Raw genomic sequence first — 24,773 nt, 5'->3', positions numbered from 1 at the left:
GGTCAAAAGTCAATGCCGCAGTATTTTTTATTTATTTATTTGTTATTCAAAGGCCGCATCAATAATACGCGCAACAACGCACATACACTTTGCTTGTTACACACACAGGTACGCGCAGCAGCACACAAACATTTATAAATATTAAAAATAAAAGGATTCCCCTCTGGAGAAGCGTTCAGTCTTCCTGCTTGCAAATTCCACCATGTAAATAGCGAATCCACCATGGTGCAAGCACAACTGGCTTTTAAAGGGAATGGGAGATGATACTCTGATTGGTTTATTGCACATTATGCCCAAAACACACCCATTACTCATTAAGAGACTAGGTACAACCTTTTTGGACCATGCGTCCAGCGCTCCAAAAAAATTTTTCCATACACTTAGATCATTAAAATAGGTCCCTATATCTTTTGAAGACTTGAAAAAATAGTGCATGAGGACTACTTTAATGATGTTTTTATGCCATTTTAGAGCTTGACAGCCACATTCCCCATTCACTTTTATTGTATGCAAGAGAGCAGATTCTCGAAACATCTCATTTTCTGCTCCATACATGAAAAAAAGTTGTACAGGTTTGAAATGAAATGAGGGTGAAAAACAGAACTTTTTAATTTTGGTCGAACTATCCCCTTCAAGGGCCGTCCACCAATCGGGAGTCACCATTAAAAGTACCGTATGAGCAGCTTCTCTCTCATAACTCATAATCCTCTTGAATCCTTTGTGTTAATCGTTGGAGACTAATTATTGTGATTAGTTGCAGCAGTCCCACTGAGCGTCACCGTTGTTTTGGTAATAAGCAGCTTAAAAACATTTACACACACACTTAACTCTATGCACAATGGAGGTGAACACACACACACACACACACATCAGCAGGACGGGCAGATGAAAAGGCCTGTTAGGCTGGCGAATATGCGAACAGGCTGGTCAGATGAAAGATGATAGGCCAGCTGAGCATTAACTAATGCAGAACAAATGTCTTCTTGGCTTCATTGTCAAAGGGTTGCATCACACACTAGCCATGCGCTTGAATAGCCAAGCAATTCTGCAGTCAGAATATAGGCTGGACGGATGCGACGGTATGCAAGCGTATCTGCACCGTATCAGTGTCATGGAGTATCATGGAGTCCCGCGGCACCTCTCGGCTCTGTGATCGTGCTTTCTCAAGCTTTGAGCTTAAGCCACCGGATCCTTTTCTTTCTTTTCACACACAATAAAATGATCTAATTCCCCTCTCTGGTCCAAAGCCACCCATTCATAGACAGATTCAGTGGGCCCGCACAGCATGTACCACATCGGTTTGTGTTTGGGGAGTTCGCTTAGTAACTGTGAGCATAATAGATACCAAAGAAACATTGATATACACTTACGCATGCATGTATGCATCTGTCAGCAGAATGCTTTGTAAATTTGACTCGATATATCAGTTTTCACTTAAGACTTTGTAGAGGAGGCCAGACAACTTTAGTTGAAAAAAAGCATATTTCTGTATTTTTAGACTGAATGGCAAAATACAATGTATTTTGCTATTGTAAATGAGTTTTAAAGTACTTTCACTTTTCAAAGCAACCTGTGTGTGGCATTCTCTGCATGATTAAATGGTTTTGCTACACATAATTGCCAAATAGTTGAACTAGAACTGCAACTAATGATTTTTTTGATTATTGATTTTACATTTTTTTATTATGTTTGATCATTTGTCAACTATGTATTATTCCACATCCTGCCCAGCGTTGTCCAAATATAAATAATCTGTTGGTTGTCATTCATGGTGGTAATAGTCGGTACTAAAAAAAGAACATCGACGGTACTAGCATTTCTGCAGTACTGGCAGTACTGAGTACCGTGTATATTCGGTACCTGTTGATAGACCTGTTGCTCTCGTTCATGTTTGTTTTCATGTTTCTCTCTCTGAGCGTCAAATGTTTCTATTTACAGTGAGTTTTTACAAGTGTTGAGCATTGTAGCCAATTACAATCATATTTTTTGACCATGTGAGCGCAATGGCCTTTCAAAGGTTCTAGTCAGTAAGTATCTGAGCCGCACGCTTGTGAATCCTTTCATTCATACTGTAAATATGTGTAAATATGATGTAAATGAGACAATTTGTACAATTAAGACAGATTTTTTTATTAAAACGGTGAATTCAGCAAAATTCATTGCATTTTTCCACATCCTGCCCAATGTTGTCCTCCAAACAATGTAAAAACAAATATAGTGTGAAAACAAATATAGTGAATGTATATGTATATAATGTATATATAATGAATCTATATTGGCAATGCTATGCATTATGTGCAAAAAAACATAATGTACATTTGTATGTAGTAAAACACTTTACAATAAGGTTTCATTAGTTAATGACACAGCTCACTCTGTGTCTTCACTATTTTTCAGTTGTGCTCGCAACATCGAACAATTCGATCTACACGATATAAATTGGTTTTGAAAATAGAACGATAAACCTTACAAAATACCTCCCAGGCCTAGAAATAATCCTGGATCAGTGGCTTTTTTGGACAGTGTCTGACCATATTGACCTGTGACAACAAGAAAACAGAGACTAAATTTGGGTACTGACTTGTTGCGTTGCCAAATCCCTAATTTGCTCGTACACGTAGACTTCCTTTGTCTAATCTCATCGGTTATATATAGATTTGAGTGTCTATTTCAGTACAGTAACATCTGCATACACAATTAAGCCTAAATACACAGTTTAAAGACTGCAAGACTTTAAAGACTGTCTTTTTTTTTTGATTTTCAGGTGAACTGACCGGTTAAATGGTCTATTTTATCACTGTCTAGTGGCCTGTGGATCATTTTCTCAGTATCCCGCCTCTTAATCCAGATTATCGAGGCAGTCGAGGCCTTGCGATTTACACAGGTTTTGAGACACATTGTTGATGCCAAAGAAGTGAAAGAGCAGCCTAGTGTTGCACGTGAGCTCCTGGGTTTGCACAGGGTACATGGTACAGGAGTAGATTGGATTATGGCTCGCCTAATCTGAGTTTTTTCCTGGAAAGTGTGCTTGTTGACTCCAGCGAGCCGGTTATACTCAAGAGAGCTCATGGGGACCGTGTCACATGGGACAGACAACTTACTGTGGAAGAGGGATGGACATATATAAAACTTAGACTAAACTAGAATGTAGACCAGAGATATTATACTTATTTTTCCTTTAACACACACATTTTCTTGTCCATTCTTGTTCACACATTCTTGTCCATCACCGTAAGTTTGGTATTGCAGCGCTCTGCATTGATTAGCACACATGCTAACTTTGATTCTGTCTTTTTTCGCAGACCTCATCACATATTGCTGCATTATCACTGGGCGTTTGGGTTGGAGAGTGAGGCGGGCTTGGTTTGCGAGCGTCGCTCCACAAAGCTGTCCGATGACTGTCTGACTCATCACAACCCGCGAATGACAGGCGTGCATTCGAGGGTGGGGCCCGCCTCAGTCTCACATGATTGGCCGCTGGATGGAAATAAGGTGAATGGAACACATGCCCAAGGAGCAAGACCCAAACCAATCAGAGGGAGAAGAGAAACGGTGAGCCTGTTAAGAACTGATCGCACAACAGATTCCAGAGTCATAATGCCGTGATACACAATATTTTTGTCAGTTACGATAGTCACTGATTATGTTTCCATTTACGCGCATTTCGAAGTATTGCATCAGAAACGAGTGATGGAAACGGCAAAAATTTTGAGGAAAAAAAATTATTTTAATTCGCAATTACGCTCGCTTGAGGTGGTTTTTGACTTGTGCGAAAAAGAGTTAATGCAAATAATGGGAAATGGAAACGCATTTGCCAAATACATTCTGACATAGCAAACATTAAACCCACGTGACTGATTGGTGGTTTTCCGCTGATGGTGTTTTATGTACTGTGGGTTACTTGGTTACCAATACCATAGGCGCCGATTTATGTTTTCGCCAGTGGGTGCCGGCACTCTGTCGTGTCTTTCTCTCCATGTAATTGTGTGCCTAATGATCTCATTACACAAAAGTTCTTTGCATCTCACGAAGAGAAAATACATTGAGATTATTGTGGAATTTTCTCACTCAAACCACTGCCTGCTGCTTCTGATTATTCTTAGAGGGAAAAGCTGCCCATAACTGCTGGTCTAGGATCAGTTTTCTCTGTAATAATAGCATATTGGATTGGCAAACAATACAGGGCCCTATTTTAACGATCTAAACGCAAAGTGTAAAGCGCACGGCGCAGGTGCACTCAGGGCGTGTCCAAATCCACTTTTGCTATTTTAACGACAGAAAAACGGTCCATGCACCGGGGCGCATTTTTGAAATGGGTTGTCCCTATTCTCTTAATGAGTAATGGGCGTAACGTTCAATAAACCAATCAGAGTGTCATCTCCCATTCCCTTTAAGAGCGAGATGCGCCCACGCCATGGCGGATTGCTATTTACATGGCGGAATTTGTTGGCGGAAAAGCTGAACGCTTTTCAAGCGAAGAAACCGATCTGCTCGTGCGCGAAGTTAAAGTCAGTTAATATATATGTGTGTGTATTGGCACGATTGTTCAATTAATTAGCCAATTTTCGTTCATCATTATAAGTAGTAATAGGCTGAATTGAAAATAGATAGCCTAATTCTAATACACGCAATGACTATTCATCATTACATTTTTATATTTATGTAGCCTACACAATAATATTCTTTTACACTGTAATCCTTTTGTTTTTAATATTTGGCATGTTTGTGTGATGCACATCCCTGTGTGTAATAAGCAAAGTCAACACGCACTGTGGACGCGCCCAGAGGCACAGTTTCTACCAACGCGCTCTAACAAAAAAATATTGCGCCATTGACTTTAGACTTTAGACCAGGTTTGAGTTGGTCTATGGCGCAGTCTATTTTCAGCTCCTTAAAATAGCAATGCGCCGGCAATGCGCCTGAACACACCTCTTTTTTAGACCAGCACGCCCATGGGTGCACTAACTGGCGCAAATGCATTTACCAATTTAAGGACGTGGTGCTGAACGGGAAAACGCGAACGGCGCCGGACGCAAACTAGCAAACACACTTGCGCTGCGCCTTGCGTCGCATTGCACCGGGTGTATTATAGGGCCCATAGTGTGTAAGGTTTGTATTTACAACATGTTTTGCAGCGTTGAGCAGTGTAGCCAATCACAAAGATATCTGTTGATTTCTTGAACTCAATGGCCAATCAGAGGTGTTTAAGTTAGCACTGATCAAAAACTCCACTGTTTTGGGCGACGAGTGGATTTTGAGTTCCCCATGCTCGCAAAATCCTCTCATTATAACAAAATAAATACAGTGTAGACATTATGTAAATAAGAAATTCATTGTGCAGTCAGATTCGTTTATTATAACAGAACTTTGTGAGATTGCAATGAGAGCAATTTTTTGAGATTGCAAAAAAAAAAAAATTTAATGCCAAATCATGCATACAGTATGCTTGCTTTTCTGTTTTTGTTTTTGTTTTTTTGATAAAATGAATGTAGAATATCTTCGTGAAGCGTTGCCGACATGGTGCCGGTTGTCGTCCACTAAGACACACTATACGTGATGAAACGATCGATTCTTGTGTCCATTGTCCTTTACGAATCACCATGACACCCTACGTCAAACAGATTATGCCAAAATCAGGCTGATATCATGTAGTCTGAAAACTGGCATAAGAGTTTGTCAGTCTGGGCTGTAAAGTTGTCTGTGCTCTGTGTATGTGTGGTTATCGAATTTTATTTCACGTAGTGACGCTTCGGGAAACTCAAATTTTCTGGTCAATGCACACAGTCTCCTACATAATTCAGTTTTCCTGGTAACTGGCTCCATTTGTATTTGTAGATCTTGCAGTGAGTGTGGTGCTGGCTCTACGCCGTGCTTTTGAATCTAAAGGCAGGCGCTAAGAGACCAGCCTTTACCCCACCATCTACTCTACACACATTTTATATAAGGCCTAGAGCCGGCAGGAGAGTTAACTAAAGCCTTAGAGAATGCCTGTTACTGTCCAAAGTCAGCACACACTCAAACCTTACAAGCAAACATACATACACACACACACACACACATACACATGCTGCCGTGTAGGCTTTTGGTTTAGCAGGACGGCACAGACTGCCCCCTCACGTTCTAAAAAAGAGTTAGCTTTAGAGCCAATAGCAATATTTCTGCCAGTTAGCAAAACGCATCAAGTCTTCCTCCTCAGTGTATATGTGTAAATGTCTAATGTGTAATTGGGCAGTTTCTTTTTTTTAGCAGATCTCTTGTTGCTTTTCCAATTCGCTGACCACAGATACCTAATGGATACCTAAAGGAGAGGTGTGTTGTTACTGTGTCACAGTGGTCGACTAGTTGGCTAATTAGAGAGGTCGATGATTAGTGAGGTTGACTAATCTGTGTAGCTTTTTCTGTTTATAGTGCCACCAAACGAATATGAAATAGATATAAATATAAATCTTAAAATTTAAAAAACTTAAACGCAGATTAGAAATGTAGCATTGAAGTACTAAAATTATTAAAACAATGAAAAAAAATGACAGAAACACATTAAAAAATTACTGTAAGCTAAAAATGAAAATTGAAAATATAAAAATAAAAGCTAATTAAAAGTTAATAAATGCTATAATAGTATATAATACCAAAATAACACACACTCTCTCTCTTTCTCTCTCTCTCTCTCTCTCTCTCTCTATATATATATATATATATATATATATATATATATATATATATATAACATTAACATTAACTAATATTTTTACAATAAGTTAGTGTTATTTTAGCAATATTAAAAGCTAAATTGATAATAGAAGTTTACCTTTTACCAGTTTACACCAAGCTTTTAATTCATTATCCTCTAATAATCTTTAAATGTTATTCAAGATTAACTGTCATTAAATCAATGAGGCCTGAGAGCAAGTGAAAACGTTCCAGCCTGCTCAAGCGTTTTCAACGCAATCATTAGTTCTTACATTTAATTACACAGAAGCATCGTCAGGAACACAGGAGCTTCTTTACAAGGCCATACATCATTACTCTAACAGGACTTTGTCTTGGCTGTAGACCCTTGTTTATGTGTGTGTGTGTGTGTGTGTGTGTGTGTGTGTGTGTGTGTGTGTGTGTGTGTGTGTGTGTGTATGTGTGTGTGCATATAATGAGCAGGACCCTAGGAATGTGGGGTCAGATTCCCAGCATGTTCGCTCAAGAAGCGATTAAACGAGGGCCCTTCAGCTTAATTACACCCAGGCCACCTGTCAGTAGATTAGCTGATCACGGAGCACAGCATTCTGGGTTAAATCAAAGAGCAGGAGTAGCAATCACACGGTTCTGTTCATCTTAATAGAGCTGATTTCTTCTTCTCCTACTTTCATTACTTGCTGTCCTGCTTCCTCGCCACCTCTGCTAACGGCCTTCCAATCACCTTCCCAAACCTTGATGTCCATAAGGGTTCAGCTGTTTCTTTTCCTGTTTACTCTATATATTAAAGGTGCAATATGTAAGAATTTTGGAGTAAAATATCCAAAAACCACTAGGCCAGTGTTATATTTTGTTTGCTTGAGTACTTACAATATCCCAAATGTTTCTAACTATTTGTAAATCGTGAGAAAATTGCAATTTTAACCAAGGCTCCGGGACATATGAGGAATCGCCTGTCAATTGCATCATATCCGCGTTACCCTCGGTTTCCAGTTTTATTTTGTAGAAACCATGGAAACACCAAAGACGCTTTAATATATTACATGTTTTAATAGACAAGGGAACAACTGTTTTGATATATTTATAGACAAAAAAACTAATTATTGTTATATAGCTCAAAACATTTAGTCTTATTGTTTAACACTCTGAGGTCTGAGGGCCACGCCCACGGAGGGAGCGCTATTCAGACGATACATGCATAGAGTCAATACATGCATTCATCGTCTCAATCGTGTATTTATGGTCTTGAAAAGTGTTTTGAATAGCCATAGTTAGCGATCTCTGACCTCTGTTAGTTCAGTTATTTCCTGGATTGCCTATTCTTCTTTAGCATTGGCATTTGTGGACTAAAAGTGCACAGAGCGCCCTCCGGCTGCAAGTATGAATTGTAAACACAGTATCCAGCGTTCACAGTGACGACAATACATAATGAATAAATACTCCTGTATAGAAAATTGACATAAACATGAGAATCCATCAATATTTCTCCAAATGTGCATGCTTTTAAGCTAAAAGCCTATATGAAATGCCATAGAGGTAACATAATTGTTCAGACACTTTGCATCACAGAAATGCATTATATTTTAAAGTATATAATAGAATACCATTATTTTAAATTGTAATAATATTTCACAGTAATGCTGTTTTTTCTGTATTTACACCATGATGAGATTTGAATCATGATCACAGAGGGTTTTTTCACAGCCTACCTGACTGAAAGGCCTCATTAATATGCAAGTCATTTCAGGTCATTATTATGTGATTCTTTTGTATTCTCAGGTGAGAATCACCCATTATACATGAGGACACGCCTCCACGTATACTGTGTTTCTTGACCAAAGATGTTTTAGAAAATTTAAATCTCTCTATTGTTTTATATGAACAAGCAGGCAGCATAATTTTTACCTTATTTTGAAGCAAAAACTCTAGTCTACAACCTCAAATACCCAGAAGTCTTGTGAACAAAGATTTAATATATATATTTTTGGCTTTATTTCAGTGACTTAAACGTTATTCCTTCAAAAACACAAACATGTACATACATGTTCCTCACATATTATTGTAGCCTAGTTTGTGCTGAATACAGTGTAATGACACTTTTTCCATTAATATGTTTATGAACAACTGAAAAAAGCACAAATGTCAGGGCATGTCAAAACTTCTCCAGGGTCCCAAAAATCCTCAGACCCCTGAGGGTTAAAGGTGCCGTAGAACGCGTTTTCAGAAGATGTAATATAAGTCTAAGGTGTCCACTGAATGTGTCTGTGAAGTTTCAGCTCAAAATACCCAAACTGCCTATTTTGGGGCATCATTAAACATGTGCCGATTCAGCACGCAGCCCCTTTAAATTCTCGTGCTCCTCGCCCCCGAGCTCGCGACTGCCTTAAACAGCATAAACAAAGTTTACACGGCTAATATAACCCTCAAAATGGATCTTTACAAAGTGTTCGTCATGCAGCATGTCTAATCGCGTAAGTTTATGGTATTTATTTGGATGTTTACATTTGATTCTGAATGAGTTTGATGGTGCTCCGTGGCTAAAGCTAACATTACACACTGTTGGAGAGATTTATAAAAAATGAAGTTGTGTTTATGAATTATACAGACTGCAAGTGTTTAATAATGAAAATAACAACGGCCTTGTCTCTGTGAATACAGTAATAAACGATGGCAACTTTAACCACATTTAACAGTACATTAGCAACATGCTAACGAAACATTTAGAAAGACAATTTACAAATATCACTAAAAATATCATATAATCATGGATCATGATTTTCGCTATTGTCCTTGCTTGCTTACCTAGTCTGATGATTCAGCTGTGCACAGATCCAGACGTTAATACTGCCTGCCCTTGTGTAATGCCTTGAACATGAGCTGGCATATGCAAATATTGGGGGCGTACATATTAATGATCCCGACTGTTACGTAACAGTCGGTGTTATGTTGAGATTCGCCTGTTCTTCTGAGGTCTTTTAAACGAATGAGATTTACATAAGGAGGAAACAATGGTGTTTGAGACTCACTGTATGTCATTTCCATGTACTGAACTCTTGTTATTCAACTATGCCAAGGTAAATTCAATTTTCCATTCTATGGCACCTTTAAATCTAAATTTCTTCATCTTTTGCGAGTACCATGCTTTACCATGCCTCAGAGAAAAACACTATAAACACTACGTTATAACATCATTTTCAACACACTCAGATGTATCTAATATGATAAACAGAGCTGTGTTTCCTCATACGCTTGACTGGAAAAGCGGAAGCGGCGCCGGCAGTTGTGGCATAATAAAAGTTCAGCTGCTCGCAGAGTGTTGCGCAATCACTCCAGCGGCATCGTTCAGCTCAACACTCGTTCCTGCACTGCATCATACTAAAGTAATGTTAATAATCTCATCCATGAACATGATTTCTTCCCGAGTCTTATCCCAATTGTTTTCCCTGACTATGATGTGAAGACCACATGTCCCAAGATTCCACTCTCAAACTACGCCTTTGTTTTGAATAGGCCTCTAGCAACCTCTAGCGGACAGAAAATATTACATATTGCACCTTTAAAGGTTAATTGTGTCATTTCTGCACCATTAGCAGCAAATTGCAAAAGAAGTGAGTGAGAACTAGCCTCAAACTCTCCTGTAGCTCTGCCCCAAAATCACGCCATTGATTGAGCCAGTGCCAGTGTCATAAGTTGATATCATGGAAACTCATATTACTATTTAAAGTATGTTCCAAACAGAATCACTTGATTTACTGTAGATTATATTTGATGTTTGTTGGCATTATTACAACTAAGTTTTCTTCCGAACTACCTTCATCCAAATTGTTTAGTGTGTGCTAAATTAACTGTATCAGGGCGTTCCACACACATCTGGGCTGATTTCAAACTTGAGATGTATGGAGAAGAGCCAGGCATGTTCAAACACCACATGCCTGTTTGAGTCAATGTTCCAGGCTGACATCATGTTCCTCTTCACCATTTACTTTTAAAAGCTCCTAGATTTGCATAAACTCAATTGACAGGATTTTCCTGCTGTTTGCTGTACAGCACGTCTGTCCTCTGGAAAAATGTAATCCACCTTCATCAGACAGACACAGTGCCTGCAGAGCACTGAAGCCTCAACCCTGTTTACAGAGATTCAATGATGGGTTTGCTTTTTCAAATTTGACTTTTTATATTGTTTTACGATTTTAATTTTATTTAGGATCAATTTATTCATTTCATGAGTATTTTTTTTTTCAAAAATATATTTTATTTTTATTTTTTGTAATTCAGTTTTAGAAATAGAGAAATCACCAGAACATTTCATTAATTATATATCTGTATAAAATAACCATGTCAGAGCTTTAAGTTTAAGATTTCCGCAAAACCTGCAGGAGAAAATTTTAATTAATTTTAAAGGCAATACAGTTCACACCAAGAACGATAATTATAAAAGTGTTTATAACTTTAACGATAATATTAGCATCCACACTAGTGGATGATATCAAGATTTTACATTGTAAACGATTTGTGGCCTAAATGTGTCAGAGAGCACCATCTGCTTTTGAAGAGAGATTGTAGCATCGTGCTACAGTGCATATTCAGTACATTACTCTAACATACTGTACAAAGCCCTCCGGACATACATTCACCTCACATGTTCCAGCACTCAAGCAGCAGTAAATGGTTACTTCTGCAGTATGAAACATTGCAGTAAATCTTCACAATCATTCAAAGTTTCTCCAAATTTGCATGCATTTAAGCTAAAGCCTATTGAAATCCCATAGAGTTAATCATTTTCAGACATTTGCACACTGTTCATTGATATTTTAAGCTTTTCTGAGTGTGACGATATTTTAAATTGTAATGAAATCACAGTATTGCTGTTTATGATGAGTGAGAATTATAAGAGGGTTTTTTTGACAGCCATATCTGCCTGAAAGGCCCATTATGCAAGTCATTTCAGGTCATTATTATGTGATTCTTTTGTCTTCTCAGGTGTAAATGGCCCATTATCATGCAGATTCACGCCTCCACGCATACTGTTTTTTGACAAAAAGTTTTACAAAAACTAAATCAATATTTGTTTTATATGAAGGAGCAGGCAGCATAATTTTTACATAATTCTGAAGCAAAAACTCTAGTCTACAACCTCCAATACCCAAAAGTCTTGTGAACACAGATTTAATATACTTTTTTTGGGCTTATTTCAGTGACTTAAGTTTTTTGTTTTTTCAATAACCACCATAAACATTATTCCTTCAAAAAAAAACATGTACATACATGTTCCTCACAATTATTGTAGCCTAGTTTGTGCTGAATACAGTGTAATGACACTTTTGTCATTTATATGTTTATGAACAACTGAAAAAATGTCAGGGCATGTCAAAACTTCTCCAAGACCCAAATCAGCCTCAGACTCCAGAGGGTTAATTCCTCACGCTCCCCGCCCATGGAGCTCGCGCTTGCCTTAAACAGCATAAACAGCATAAAGTTTACACATCTAATACAACCCTCAAAATGGATCTTTACAAAGTGTTTGTCATGCAGCATGTCTAATCGCGTAAGTATGGTATTTATTTGGATGTTTACATTTGATTCTGAATGAGTTTGAGGCTAGTGCTCTGTGGCTAAAGCTAACATTACACACTGTTGGAGAGATTTATAAAGAATGAAGTTGTGTTTATGAATTATACAGACTGCAAGTGTTTAAAAAATGAAAATTACGACAGTCTTGTCTCCGTGAATACAGTAAGAAACGATGGTAACTTTAACCACATTTAACAGTACATTAGCGACATGCTAACGAAACATTTAGAAAGACAATTTACAAATATCACAAAAAATAATATGATATCATGGATCATGTCAATTATTATTGCTCCATCTGCCATTTTTCACTGTTGTCCTTGCTTGCTTACCTAGTCTGATGATTCAGCTGTGCACATCCAGATGTTAATACTGGCTTGTGTAATGTCTTGAATGGCTGGCATATGCAAATATTGGGGGCGTACATATTAATGATCCCGACTGTTACGTAACAGTCGGTGTTATGTTGAGATTCGCCTGTTCCTTGGAGGTCTTTTAAACAATTGAGATTTATATAAGAGGGAGGAAACAATGGAGTTTGAGTGATAAAATGTGATAAAATAATAAAATAGTGATAAAATGGATTGTGGATCATGATCCTGCCTGAAAAGAGTCTTATATTTTCGCCATGTTGCACACCCCTACAATATCGATCTGTTTATTCGAAGTGCGCGTTGCAGTTTTGTCTTCTGCCACTTTAATTGCTCAAGCTCTTTAAAGCAGAATGGATTCTGATTGGGATATCAATGTTTTTATCATTAATCAGCTGGAAAAAAAATTCTGAAAGTGATTCCAATGATATCATTTCTCTGTGATATTATCGTTATAGTTGTGGTGTGGACTCTGCTATTCTTTTATATTTAGAATGCTTTCTAAACTATATTTATTGCTATGCTTATAGTTATCGTACGTAGTGTAAAGAGACCTTAAAGGGACAGTCCACCCAAAAATGAAAATTCTGTCATCATTTTGCTCACCCTCATGTTGTTCCAAACCTGTATACATTTCATTGTTCTGCTGAACACAAAGGAACTATCCCTTTAATACTTGAAATCTCAGTCACTTTGCTTGTCTCTGTCATCATGTTCTTCACATGATTTTTTGTCACTGTAATGATCCTGTTCCCCATCAAATCAACCAGTGGAACTGTTTGAGGGCCAAACACTTAATTGTATTTTGCATATTTAGCATAGTGTAATCATCATATAAACCAGTGTCATGCCATATCACCATCTACAGGTGGGATTTCTTCTCCCACAGAGTCACAGATCAGCCATCTAACTTGTAGAATATGAATACAGTGATTTTTGTTGTTTATAATTTTGTGGTTTTCCTTCCATTTTAGTTATTTTTTTGTTTAGTTTTTCATTTTTATTATTTTAATTGAATTAAAATTAAAGTTTATATACATATTTATTTTTAGTATATTGTTTTTCTATTGTTTATTAATATTTTTATGTGCATGTGTACATAAAAATAATAATTGTAATACACAATTGAATTTTTTTTTTTTTTAAACCTAACCACAGCAATGAGATTAATGTAGAAGTAAATCAAGAATATAATCCCATGTCTCAGCACCAACATACAAACTTCATATTAATAACCCTGTAGTTCTCATCTACTGGGGGATTCACGAAGTGCAGTGTGGCACTAATACACATGCTAACATGTTGGAGGAACAGCTTTAGACAACAGCGCCGCCATCCCTCCAGCTAGAGTCACGTGAGCTCCAGGCTGGCGGACTGTTTATCTCATCTACTCTCTTGCGCAGACATGCCAGCACCCCCCAGGCAAATACAGAAAAAGTGCGAATGCACATTTACATACATTTAGTGGTATCCCCTCAGTTCCTTTTCTTCTTTGCTCTTTGCGAGCGTGCACGTGGCTTTTGTTCTGACATTAGCTGGGAGCTGCCAGATCACATTTAGACAGGCTCTAAAATAAGCTCTCATAAAGCTGGCAGAGAGACAGTGAGGGAGGGAGAGAGAGAGAGAAAGAGAGAGAGAGGGAAATGGCAAACACACAATGAGGAATTTAGAAGGAAGGAAATGCAAGGTGGAGTGACTCCAAAACTTCTCTCTGCATAAGACAGAGTGGCCTGACAGATCCTAAGACTCTCAGCTTCATGCCACTCAAATCACGCCGCACTCTGCTAACCATTCTTAAAAAGCAAAGCCTCGATTTCAGCGCTTCAGCACTGGGAATTATTAATTCACTCCCCCAACAATTGGACATAATTTAGATTTATTTTATCTTACATGACTAATGATTCTTTGAAGAGTCTTTCCAAACGAAAGTTTGAGGTCAGTACTCAGTATAATTCATTAAATTAAACTAATCATTAAAGAATCCTGAAAACAAGTAGTTTCCATAAAAAAATATTAGGCAGCACAGCTATTTTACATTAATATTAATAAAAAATGTTTCTTGACCATCAAATTTACATTTTGGAATGATTTCTGAAGGATCATGTGACACTGAAGACTAGAGTAATGGCTGCTGAATATTAAGCTTTGCCATTACAGGAAAAAAATTACATTTTAGATTGAAATAGAAAACAGTTTGGTCACACTTTAGATTAGGGTCCAATTCTCACTGTTTACTAACTATTATCTATCACTTTTGTCTCAATAAACTCCTAATTACTGCTTATTAATAGTTTGTAAGGTAGTTGTTAAGTTCAGGTATTGGGTTGGATTAAGGGATGTAGAATATGGTCATGCAGAATAAGGCATTAATATGTGCTTTTTAAGTACTAATAACCAGTCAATATCCTAGTAATATGCATGCTAATAAGCAACTAGTTCATAGTGAGCAGTGCTTCCCACAGGTTTGAAATATACTTGCGGTGGTAGCTGGGCGAAAAATCCACGGCACAAAAATGGTCTACTACATGTGACAAACAAATATTGTGTGATTTTTAACAGTATTTTTATTTATTGAAATTAATTTAATTACATAGCATATTACATTTAATTACATACTAATATTATGCATTATTATGCATTGTAAATTATGCAAAATTACAGCATTTAAATGGTTCACCTTTTCCTATGTTCTCCTTGCTGTCATATAGTGTCTCTCTCAGTGAATGGGACACAGATTTTACTAGTAAAATTTATAAAATGAATAATATATGTGTCAAATAATGTTCTTAGTCTTTTCTTTCTGTGGGAGACTACAATAATTTACTATGAATTAAATGGAAACCAAATTAAATACAATTTATTGTGTACCCAAAATACCAATAATGCCCAAAAGAAAAAGAAAAAACTTAGCGTGTGACTTTTAATTATAAACAAGCCCGAAATACACAGGTACTCTTATTTTGAAATGTCTGTACTATTGCAGGCTGATCCTTCAGATTCTTACAATCGTCTAAAACATTTTATATAAAGGTCATAAAGTAGACTTTGTAATAATTCATCAACTTGAGTTCATTAGCAATCGCTTTGCATAAATCTGCGCTTTTCATTGATTGAGAATCACTTTGAAGCAGTCTGAAGCGCTGTTGCGCGAGCTTGTAGAACGCGCAACAGCGCCGCCTTGTGATTTTGCAAAATGCAGCGCCTGTGGGAATGTCAGCGGGAGTAAACAGTTCTGACGCACACGTAACGAGCAGGTATGAAACGACTAGTTTATCGATCGCGGATGGTTTCATTATCTTGCGCGGATATAAAAGTTTAAGAGGATAAAAATAATAAAAGCAAAAATGTGTCTCCAAATATACTTGGGCGGCCGTTATTATACGTGGGCGGCCCGTCCAAGTAAAGTCTATGTGTGGGAAGCACTGGTGAGAATTGGATCCTAAACTAAAGTGTTACCAACAGTTCTTTTAAATTGTAATCATGTTTAACAGTCATAATGTTTTTACTGTTATTTTGATCAAATAAATGCAGCGCAGATGAGCATACGAGATTTCTTTAAAAAATATTTCAAAAATCTAACTGATCCCAAAGTTTTGCATGGTAGTTTACTGTGCTTCTAAATTCAGTGTGAAGCTTTGAGCACTCAGACTTGCATTTCGCTTCTGGGTATTGGGTAGTGTCTTGTGATGGTTAATTTTATCCCCAAACTCCTTCCATCATTTTATTTATTTATATCATTTTCCTGAATTAACCCACTCTCACTGCTTGTACTGTGTTTGCCTTGTCGTAGAGGATGAATGAACCCTCCCTGGATATAAATACGCCACAGAGGTTCAGAGTAAATAAAGTTGAAAATAACTGGAGGTGACAGAACCAGTTGGCATGTTTATGGGCGCTGGCACAATCTCACCGCTCGCTCAATCTCACCGTCTTATCGCTCCTAACCCCGGATTACCGCTCGCCAGAGGGATCACGACACCCAATCACAGACCGCGGGAGGGATTAAGAGTGAGACAGACAATCACTAACGAAGGATTCTTAGAAATATTCATAAAGAACAGTCAGGGGATATTCAGTGTTGGAGAGACAGCGGGGCAGAGGGGGGAAAAAAAGGGAGGGTTGCCAAATGACAGCAAGAGAGAGAGAGAGTGCGTTTATGCAAGAGACGCATCAAAAAGAACCCAGTTAGACTGTGTTTTTATGCGGCTCACTCCGTTGATGTGGTGAAGAGTTATAATTGTGAAGAACAGCGGAGCATTTCGTCTTCACCATGCACATTCTCCAATCCCACTGCGTTATAAGGTGAGACTCTTCTCCTACCTGTATCGCTCCACAAGCTATGCTGCTCTTGTAACGTGTGACAAGGTTCCCACGGATCATGGAAATACTGCAAATATCAGGGATTTTGAAAGTTGTGATATCTAGACCTGGAAAATAGATGGAACTTAATTAAATCCTATTTAATAAAATTTCTATTGTGAATGCATTTTTGTAGTTTTGCTAAGATCCAAAATATTTTATCAACTAGAAATTGTGTGCAATCTCAATAAATGTGTTCTAAATCATATTGTTAATATTAGCAATATTGGTTGTACTGTTATTAGTAGTATGACTAGTAGTAATAGTAGTATTTTATTATTATTACTAATATAGAATATTATGTGAATATTAGTTATATTGGTAATATTAGCAGTATTGGTTATACTATTATTATTAGTAGTAGTAATATTATTTTTTACATTATCAATAGTGTTAATATGAATAGTGTGCAAGTGCAATCTCAAAAAAATGTCTTCTAAATAATATTGGTAATATTAATAATATTGGTTTTGCTGTTATTATTAGTAGAATGACCAGTAGTAATAGTAGTATTTTATTATTATTACTAATATAGTATATAATATGAATATTAGTTATATTGGTAATATTAGCAATATTTGTTATACTATTATTAGTAGTAGTAGTAATTGTAGTAGTGGTAATATATTTTAGTATTATTTTTTATATTATCTGTAGTGGTAATATGAATAGTAGAAATAGCAATAGTAATTACTAGTGACTATAAAAATCATGAAAAACCCATGGTAATTCATTGGTAAAAAGTGTAGGAAATCCCAAACGATCTGTTTCTGATCTAGGGAATCTACTTCAGAACCCTCAGGTTCTTGTGTGTGGAGATTGTTGCTCTTTTTAGAGTTCTTCTGTGATGCATCGGTCGACTGAACATGCACATTTCTGAAACTTCTGAATCATGTATGCTGCTGCAGAGTATTTAATGAGAAACCATTTTAGTATCATCAGATCTGACCGATTTTGAGCCGGCTGTTCGTCACTTTGCGTGTAAAACGATAGTCACTCGTTCCTGGTTCATATTATGATATTACTGTGCAAACTGCAACCTGTCCTATTGGATGTTACAGCAGTTGTCCTCTGTCCCTTTAATGGGAAAGTTGTGTAGCTCTTCCATTTGGGTTCAGAATAATTGATGTTTCTGTGGAGAGCAAGTGCCAACTTGGCTGTTATTTATTTATTTATTTGATTTACCCCTCCCATCCATTTCTGACTAGGCAGCATCCTCTGAGGTTTCTTTTTATAGCGAGTGTCAGAGTGGAAAAAGCCCTTGCTGCTTTAACTTTCTCTGTGTCTCTGTCTGCCCTTCTGCCTATCTTTCTGTTTATCTTATCGCAGGATCTTTGCACTTTGCTTTTGCTGTGATGGAATTATTTAATAAATTCTGCATTCAGTATTGATTACCTGGGGCATGTCGAAAAAGACTGTCTGTCTGAAACGTGAAATCTGCAATGTTTGTGTTTGTACGTTTGTGTCTTTGTGTCAAGCAGGTTCCCATAGGGGCAGCAGATGATTGACAGTTGTATTGGTAAAACCATCCACGACAGCAAATCAGAGTGATCGTGATGAAGACAACCCGGCTTTAGAGTGACATTTCTGTCAGCCCAAGAGAGACCGAGAGAGACAAAGTCTAGAGGCTTCAGCGTCCTGACAGAACCTCAGTCAGACATATTAAATGACATTCATAAATGACGTTCCACAGCTGCAGAATCAATACAACAAATGACAAAAACAATGAGACGAGGGAAAGAACACACTAGGCAGTATTAGACTTTGAACCCTTTTTAATCTTTCCCCCATGGCTTTGAACAAAGATGGCCTTCTTTGTGTTTATGTGTGTGACGTTGCGATGGCTTGAGGGAGCACATCACATGAACCTTGTTTTGTGTTCTCTTGGTAATTGCTAGAAGATTCTATCAAATGAGAAAAGGGCAAACTTGAGACACTAACAAAAAGTACCTATGGGATTCTTAAAGTGCCTTAGAGCAGGGGTTTCACATTGTGGTTTGGGAACCCCTAGGGGACCTTAAAGGGTTGGTTCACCCAAAAATGAAAATAATGTCATTTATTACTCACCCTCATGTCGTTCTCCACCCGTAAGACCTTCGTTCATCTTCAGAACACAAATGAAGATATTTTAGATGAAATCCGATGGCTCAGTGAACCTCTCAATGTCCATAAAGGTACTAAAAACATATTTTAAAACAGTTCATGTGAGTTCTACCTTATTATTATAAAGCGACGGGAATACGACTTTTCAAAAATACTGCTTCTGAGCTTTATGAATATTTTGTTTCGAATTAGTGATTCAGATCTCCTATCAAACGGCTACACTTCTGAAATCATGTGACTTTTTTGCTCCGAATCACTGATTCGAGTCGTGAAGCTCCGAAGCAGTGTTTTGAAATCGGCCATCACTAGATATTGTTTAAAAGTCGTTATTTTGTTTTTTTGCTGTGCAAAAAGTATTCTCGTCGCTTTATAATATTAAGGTAGAACCACTGTACTCACATGAAACTGTTTTAAATGTGTGAGCCATCGGATTTCATCAAAAATATCTTAATTTGTGTTCCGAAGATGAACGAAGGTCTTACGGGTGTAGAATGACATGAGGGTGAGTAATTAATGACAGAATTTTCATTTTTGGGTGAACTAACTCTGGGTGGCGCTATAGGGTCTGTGAAAAAGTTCAGAGAAAAACGTAAAATATTTAAATATGCAAATAAATACAAATTATTATAATATTTATTTATAAATATAATAGATATAATTAAATTATATTAAACAGAATTTAACATTACCGTTTTCTAAAAACTGGTCTGTATTAATGAGAATGAAAAAAAAAAAAAACACGAGGTCTAGAGATGTGTGTTTTTTAAAAGTTGAACTTCTTTTAACTTGAGCACCGCATTTTTAGAATGGCATGCCATGCGCAAGGTGCTGCAAAAGACGCTAGAGCAACGGTTAAAGACGTCCGTCTAGCGCGTGTTAACATTTGAAAAACAATAGAAAAGTAGTGCAGTGGAATGGAAAAACATGTTCTGTGTGAACGGCCCGTTACTGTGTTATATTTTATGTTTCTCTTCATATTTATACATCTTACAGTACACTAATGGCGGGTAGAAAAAAGGATACAGATATGTAAATATATGTAAATGTTTTCCAGATAATATTGTGCACATTCCTAACATTTTTCATGCAAGATTTCATGTTTCAGACAGTCTTTTTCAACATTGCCCTTAATCAATACTGAAAACATAATTCATTAAATAACAATTCCATCACGGCAAAAGCAATGTGCAAAAATCCTGTGAGAAGATTTTATCTGATACTGTCCCAGCACAGTATTTTTTGTAAGGGTAATGTAAGTTTATGTAACAGGAAAGATGTTCAGCTTTTAATGTTTAAATTCATATTTTATGCCTTTGACAGACTCGTTGTGCATTCAAGGTGCTTTTTTTCCCTCAGAATCAAGCTCATGATTGTGTGTATAAACTCTTATTAGTATCGTGGAGTTTTAAAACAGCTCCCTGTAGAAATCAAACTCTTTTGATGAATATTTAAAGAGGCTAGCATTTGCGTTAGCAGCGGCAAAGGCGTTGAAAGGGTGTTGAAAGACAAGCAGCAAATTCTAACAGATTTGCCTGCATTATTTGGGCACTTTGTTACATAACTGCTCTCTTTCTCCCAGTGTAGAGCTGAGCCACTCCAGCCCTTTAATCACAGACAGACTCGATGTACCGGGAGACTGTGGCGTTCACACGTATATGTCGCTGGAGGTCGTGGAGTGGCTGTATTGTTAAGCCATGATGTCCAGCTGTATCAGGCGTATCACTGTCTGCAGTCTCATTGGTAGTCGTCGCATTGCGTCACTGCTCATTTGCCCTGCTCAGCTTTGTTACATCAGCAACTGTCTCTGTCTCTCATGACTCCGGAAATCGCCAGCTTTCATTGAATAATTAATGATGTGCTGTCAGTGTACATGCCTCTTTAGTCGTAATGGGTATTCCTACCGCTGACCTGATGTTATTGGTAATGCGCAAAACGGGTCATAGCTTTTGAGAAGCTGATCACAAATGGGATGTTTTGCTTGTTTTTTTGCTTTTCTTTTCTTTGCTTTGTTTGTTTGTTTGTTGTTCATTTTGGTAATGCTAGGAATTTTTAGAAGAAGATTTAAAAGCCTTTTAAGAAGGTTTTTTTTTTTTTTTTTTTTTCTTACAACTATTTGAAATTGTCAACTCTTATTGAAAATGACTTTCCTGGCACTTTATAACTACAGTATGTGAGTCAATGATGCAATGATGCCCCCACCCCCACTCCCGAAAGGCCTTAATAATAATAAAAAAACAAAAGTATGACATCCAAAGTATGAAAGGTAGTACAACTAGATCTCTTTTATTGAATCCAAAAGGTTTTCATTCTATTTTGCTACATATAAAGGTGTTTTAAAGATTATGAAGTGTCGAAAGATCATTCGGTTTTACCGTCCAAAGGCCAATACAGCCATTTCATTTATGATTAAAATATCTTAAAATGTAATAAATGTATATATTTTTTATTCTGGCATGATTTTATAACATAATATATAAACAGTGCAAAATGGTATTAAAGTCATTGCTTTGTTATAAAAATGTATGGAAAAATTAATTTCATTGATGTCATTCGGAGAAACCAATATAAAGGGATCATTTTGGAATAAGTAATGCGGTCAATATCATGTGACAGGATGTGACATCATTTAGACACCTGCAAAAGACCACATGGTCGTGAAGCAAAGTAACTAACTCTCCTTTAACTATTTGAAAAATTCATGTTTTCACTTGCTCATACGCATGTCCAGAAACATCAGGTCATTCGGTACAACCACTATAAAACATGGAAAATGTTGTAATATTTTAAAAACGTGTACTGAATATAAAATGTTTGATTGTCTTTTTGCTAGCTAGCTAGATATCAGCCTGTTAGCATTGTTTGAAAATATCAGAAGTGTATTTCGGTAAAACCGAAATTTTGGTTAAACCAAAGTACTTTTTTGGTGACAAATTTTGTCCATCTTGTAAAAAATGACAAAAGTAGTGTTAATTGATTATAAAAAACAAATTATCTCATTGTTAACAATAAACTTCAAAATTAATTATATCTCCATTATGTTTTTTTACACTTTTAAAAAACGTATTCATCAATGACCCATATGCTTTTATTTTGTTGTTTTGTATTGTTAGTTTTTTTTAATTATTTGTAATGATTTGAAGGTGAAGTATGTAAGATTTTATTATGTTAAACTACATTTTCTTAACCCAGGTTATTGTCCATTGACTACTATTAGTATGCCAATCATTGGTTTATCTTATATATTAAGTGTAAACATTGAGAGCGGTCCACTCAGATCTCTTTCCAGCTCGACCTATAGCAAGAGTTTGTGGCGTAGCTGATGTTGCAGGCTTTCACTTTTAACTTTGTAATATTAGGGGAAAATCTTTTTGCATAAGAATTGAATGAATTCGGCAGCTTCCGGTTGCTTTGTCGCTGTATGCTACATTACTGTTTTGTTTTGTTTTTATTTTGTGTTTTGCATTTTATAGTAGATATGTTTAAATAAAATATAAAGTTTGGGAAGTGAGAAGGGGAGTGGTGCTCAGTCCCGTCACAGTCAGGACGTGAACATGTCAGGAACAACACGTGCACCATGGCTCTGACAGTTGTCTGTATTTGCAGTCTTCTTTTATTTTGATCCTCACTTTCTCAAATCAAAATGACAGGGTTGTCATGTTGTTGAAGCACTTGGAGCTGAATGTGTGCTAGTTAAAAATATAAAGTGATTCCACGGGGAATTGCAGCCATCGAATCAGAGCAAAGACTTCCCATGTGCCATCTTTGTGGCATGTACTAATACCAACCCTCTTCTCTTTCTCTCTTTTTCCAGGTGGCTCGATGGCCCGAAAAGGAAGAGAAAGAACAGCCAGTGTTCGGTGAAGAGCATGTCTGGTAAGATGTCTCACAAAAGACACTGACGCTCCTTCCTAGAGCTGCAGCAGTATGCTTTCCCCTCCTCTGTTCTCCCAGAATACATCCCTGACTGCACATTTCTGAGAAACACTCGAGAAACCCTGAGGGAGAGAAGGGTTTTCAGTTGTCCCGTGATCCTCCTTGCATCAACTCCAGCATCCGTTAGCTCAATAGACTTGTTGTTATGTGATGTTCTGGTGATACTCCTTCAGGACATTTTAACTCACGTTAAAGCAATCGTTCTCCCAGGCTAATGGGCTGTGTAAGGATTGGCTTTGTATTGGTCTGTGTAAAGAGTAGCTGTTCAGTTAAGGAAGTTCAACAAAGTTGCCTTGATGCTTAAGCATAGTACATTATCAAGGACACCCCATCTCCATTTTGTTTCATCACCTCATGACCACAGCAGCCAAATATAGCAAGCCAGACACATCCCAACATCCTAACCTTGTAGTTTAGCAATGCTGATGCTGTCACATGTGCTTGGGAAGAAAGACGCTAGAGCAGTGTGGTAATAAATTGGCCTACACTGCTGATTAGTGTTTATTTTGTGCAAAGTATAATTGTTTTTAAAAGAATTAAGGTCTAAAAAAAACTTATCCCAATAAATATGCCATATTTTACATGAGTCTCCATTTTTATTTACCCCCATCTTTCCACCACCTGATGTTTGCAAATGTTAATGAAAGTGTTTTTTCATTCTCTTTTCACCTATATTAGTTTTAAGAATGGTGAATCAGGGGAAAAAAAGCTCTTCAACTTTGTAAAAACCTGGAACAATTTGTTGATAATACATGTGATAATAGTTATATTTATTATTATTTCACAAATACATGTGTATGTAAGTTTATTTTTATTATTATTTTTGCATCTTTCAGCAGTTTATACACTCCTGTTCAGAAGTTTGGGGTCAGTATTTTTAATCAATACTTTTATTCACTAAATATGCATTTAATTGATCAAAAGTGACAGTAAAGACAATTATAATGTAATAAAATATTGATGCTATTGTAATAATAAATGCTTTTCTTTTTAACTTTGTATTCATTAAAGAATCCTGAAAAATTCCTACAAAAATGTTACACATCACAGCTGTTTAAATTGATAATAATAAGAAATGATACTTGAGCACCAAAATCAACATTTTAAAATGATTTCTAGAGGATTAGTAGAAAACAGTTCTTGTAAATTTTAATAATATTTCACAATATTACTGTTTTAATATTACTATTACTGCATTTTTGATCAAATAAACCCAGCCTTGGTGAGCATAAGAGACTTCTTTCAGATATTTAAAAAAAAATCAAACCCAAACTTTTGAATGGTAGTGTATAATTTTTCCTATCTATTAAAGGCTTCACAAATTTGCTGAGAGGCTCAGGCAGTTGACTAGCATAAGGCAGGAGAATGTTCTTCCTCTCAGAAACACTGGCGGATCTTAATTGCTGCCAAGTGACACTTGCAGAGTCACTCAGGGCTCTTCAGGGCTTTCACCAATCAAGGTTAACAAAACTAGGTCTTAAATAGGTACTCAGATAAGTCTGAAGTGTGTCATTTCTGCAGTAATGCAGCTATAAATGAAATTTGAATTTGAAATAATGACTGTTTCCTTACAGTTTCCAGTTCCCACCCTCAAACTAACACCATTGTATGGACCAACAGTTATACATATATTTTTTTTTTTAATTACCTTTAAATTACTAACTGTTATTCACCGATCAGACATAACATTATGAGCACTGACAGGAGGGTTAGTGGGTGGGATATATTAGGCAGCAAGTGAAAATTTTG

The 24,773-nt window shown here is 36.8% G+C and overlaps 1 protein-coding gene across 2 annotated transcripts in view; it reads left to right on the top strand.

The window, feature by feature from the left end:
* The window catches only part of thrab (thyroid hormone receptor alpha b), a 165,867-nt gene that overhangs the window by 123,159 nt on the left and 17,935 nt on the right, over positions 1-24,773 (top strand). Inside the window, exons 3-4 of one of the 2 annotated variants that reach the window (XM_048171435.1) lie at positions 3,303-3,552; positions 22,903-22,964. In XM_048171435.1, the coding sequence (XP_048027392.1) occupies positions 3,497-3,552; positions 22,903-22,964 (118 nt within the window). In that variant the 5' untranslated portion in view covers positions 3,303-3,496. Of the gene's footprint in view, positions 1-3,302; positions 3,553-16,781; positions 16,932-22,902; positions 22,965-24,773 lie in introns of those variants that run through there. The other variant, XM_048171436.1, reaches the window with a different exon arrangement.

Source organism: Megalobrama amblycephala, linkage group LG20 (genome assembly GCF_018812025.1).
Source record: "Megalobrama amblycephala isolate DHTTF-2021 linkage group LG20, ASM1881202v1, whole genome shotgun sequence".
NCBI classification, from domain to species: Eukaryota; Metazoa; Chordata; class Actinopteri; order Cypriniformes; family Xenocyprididae; genus Megalobrama; species Megalobrama amblycephala.
Note: the sequence above shows the minus strand (reverse complement) of the source record. Positions and strands in the feature narration are given on the sequence as shown.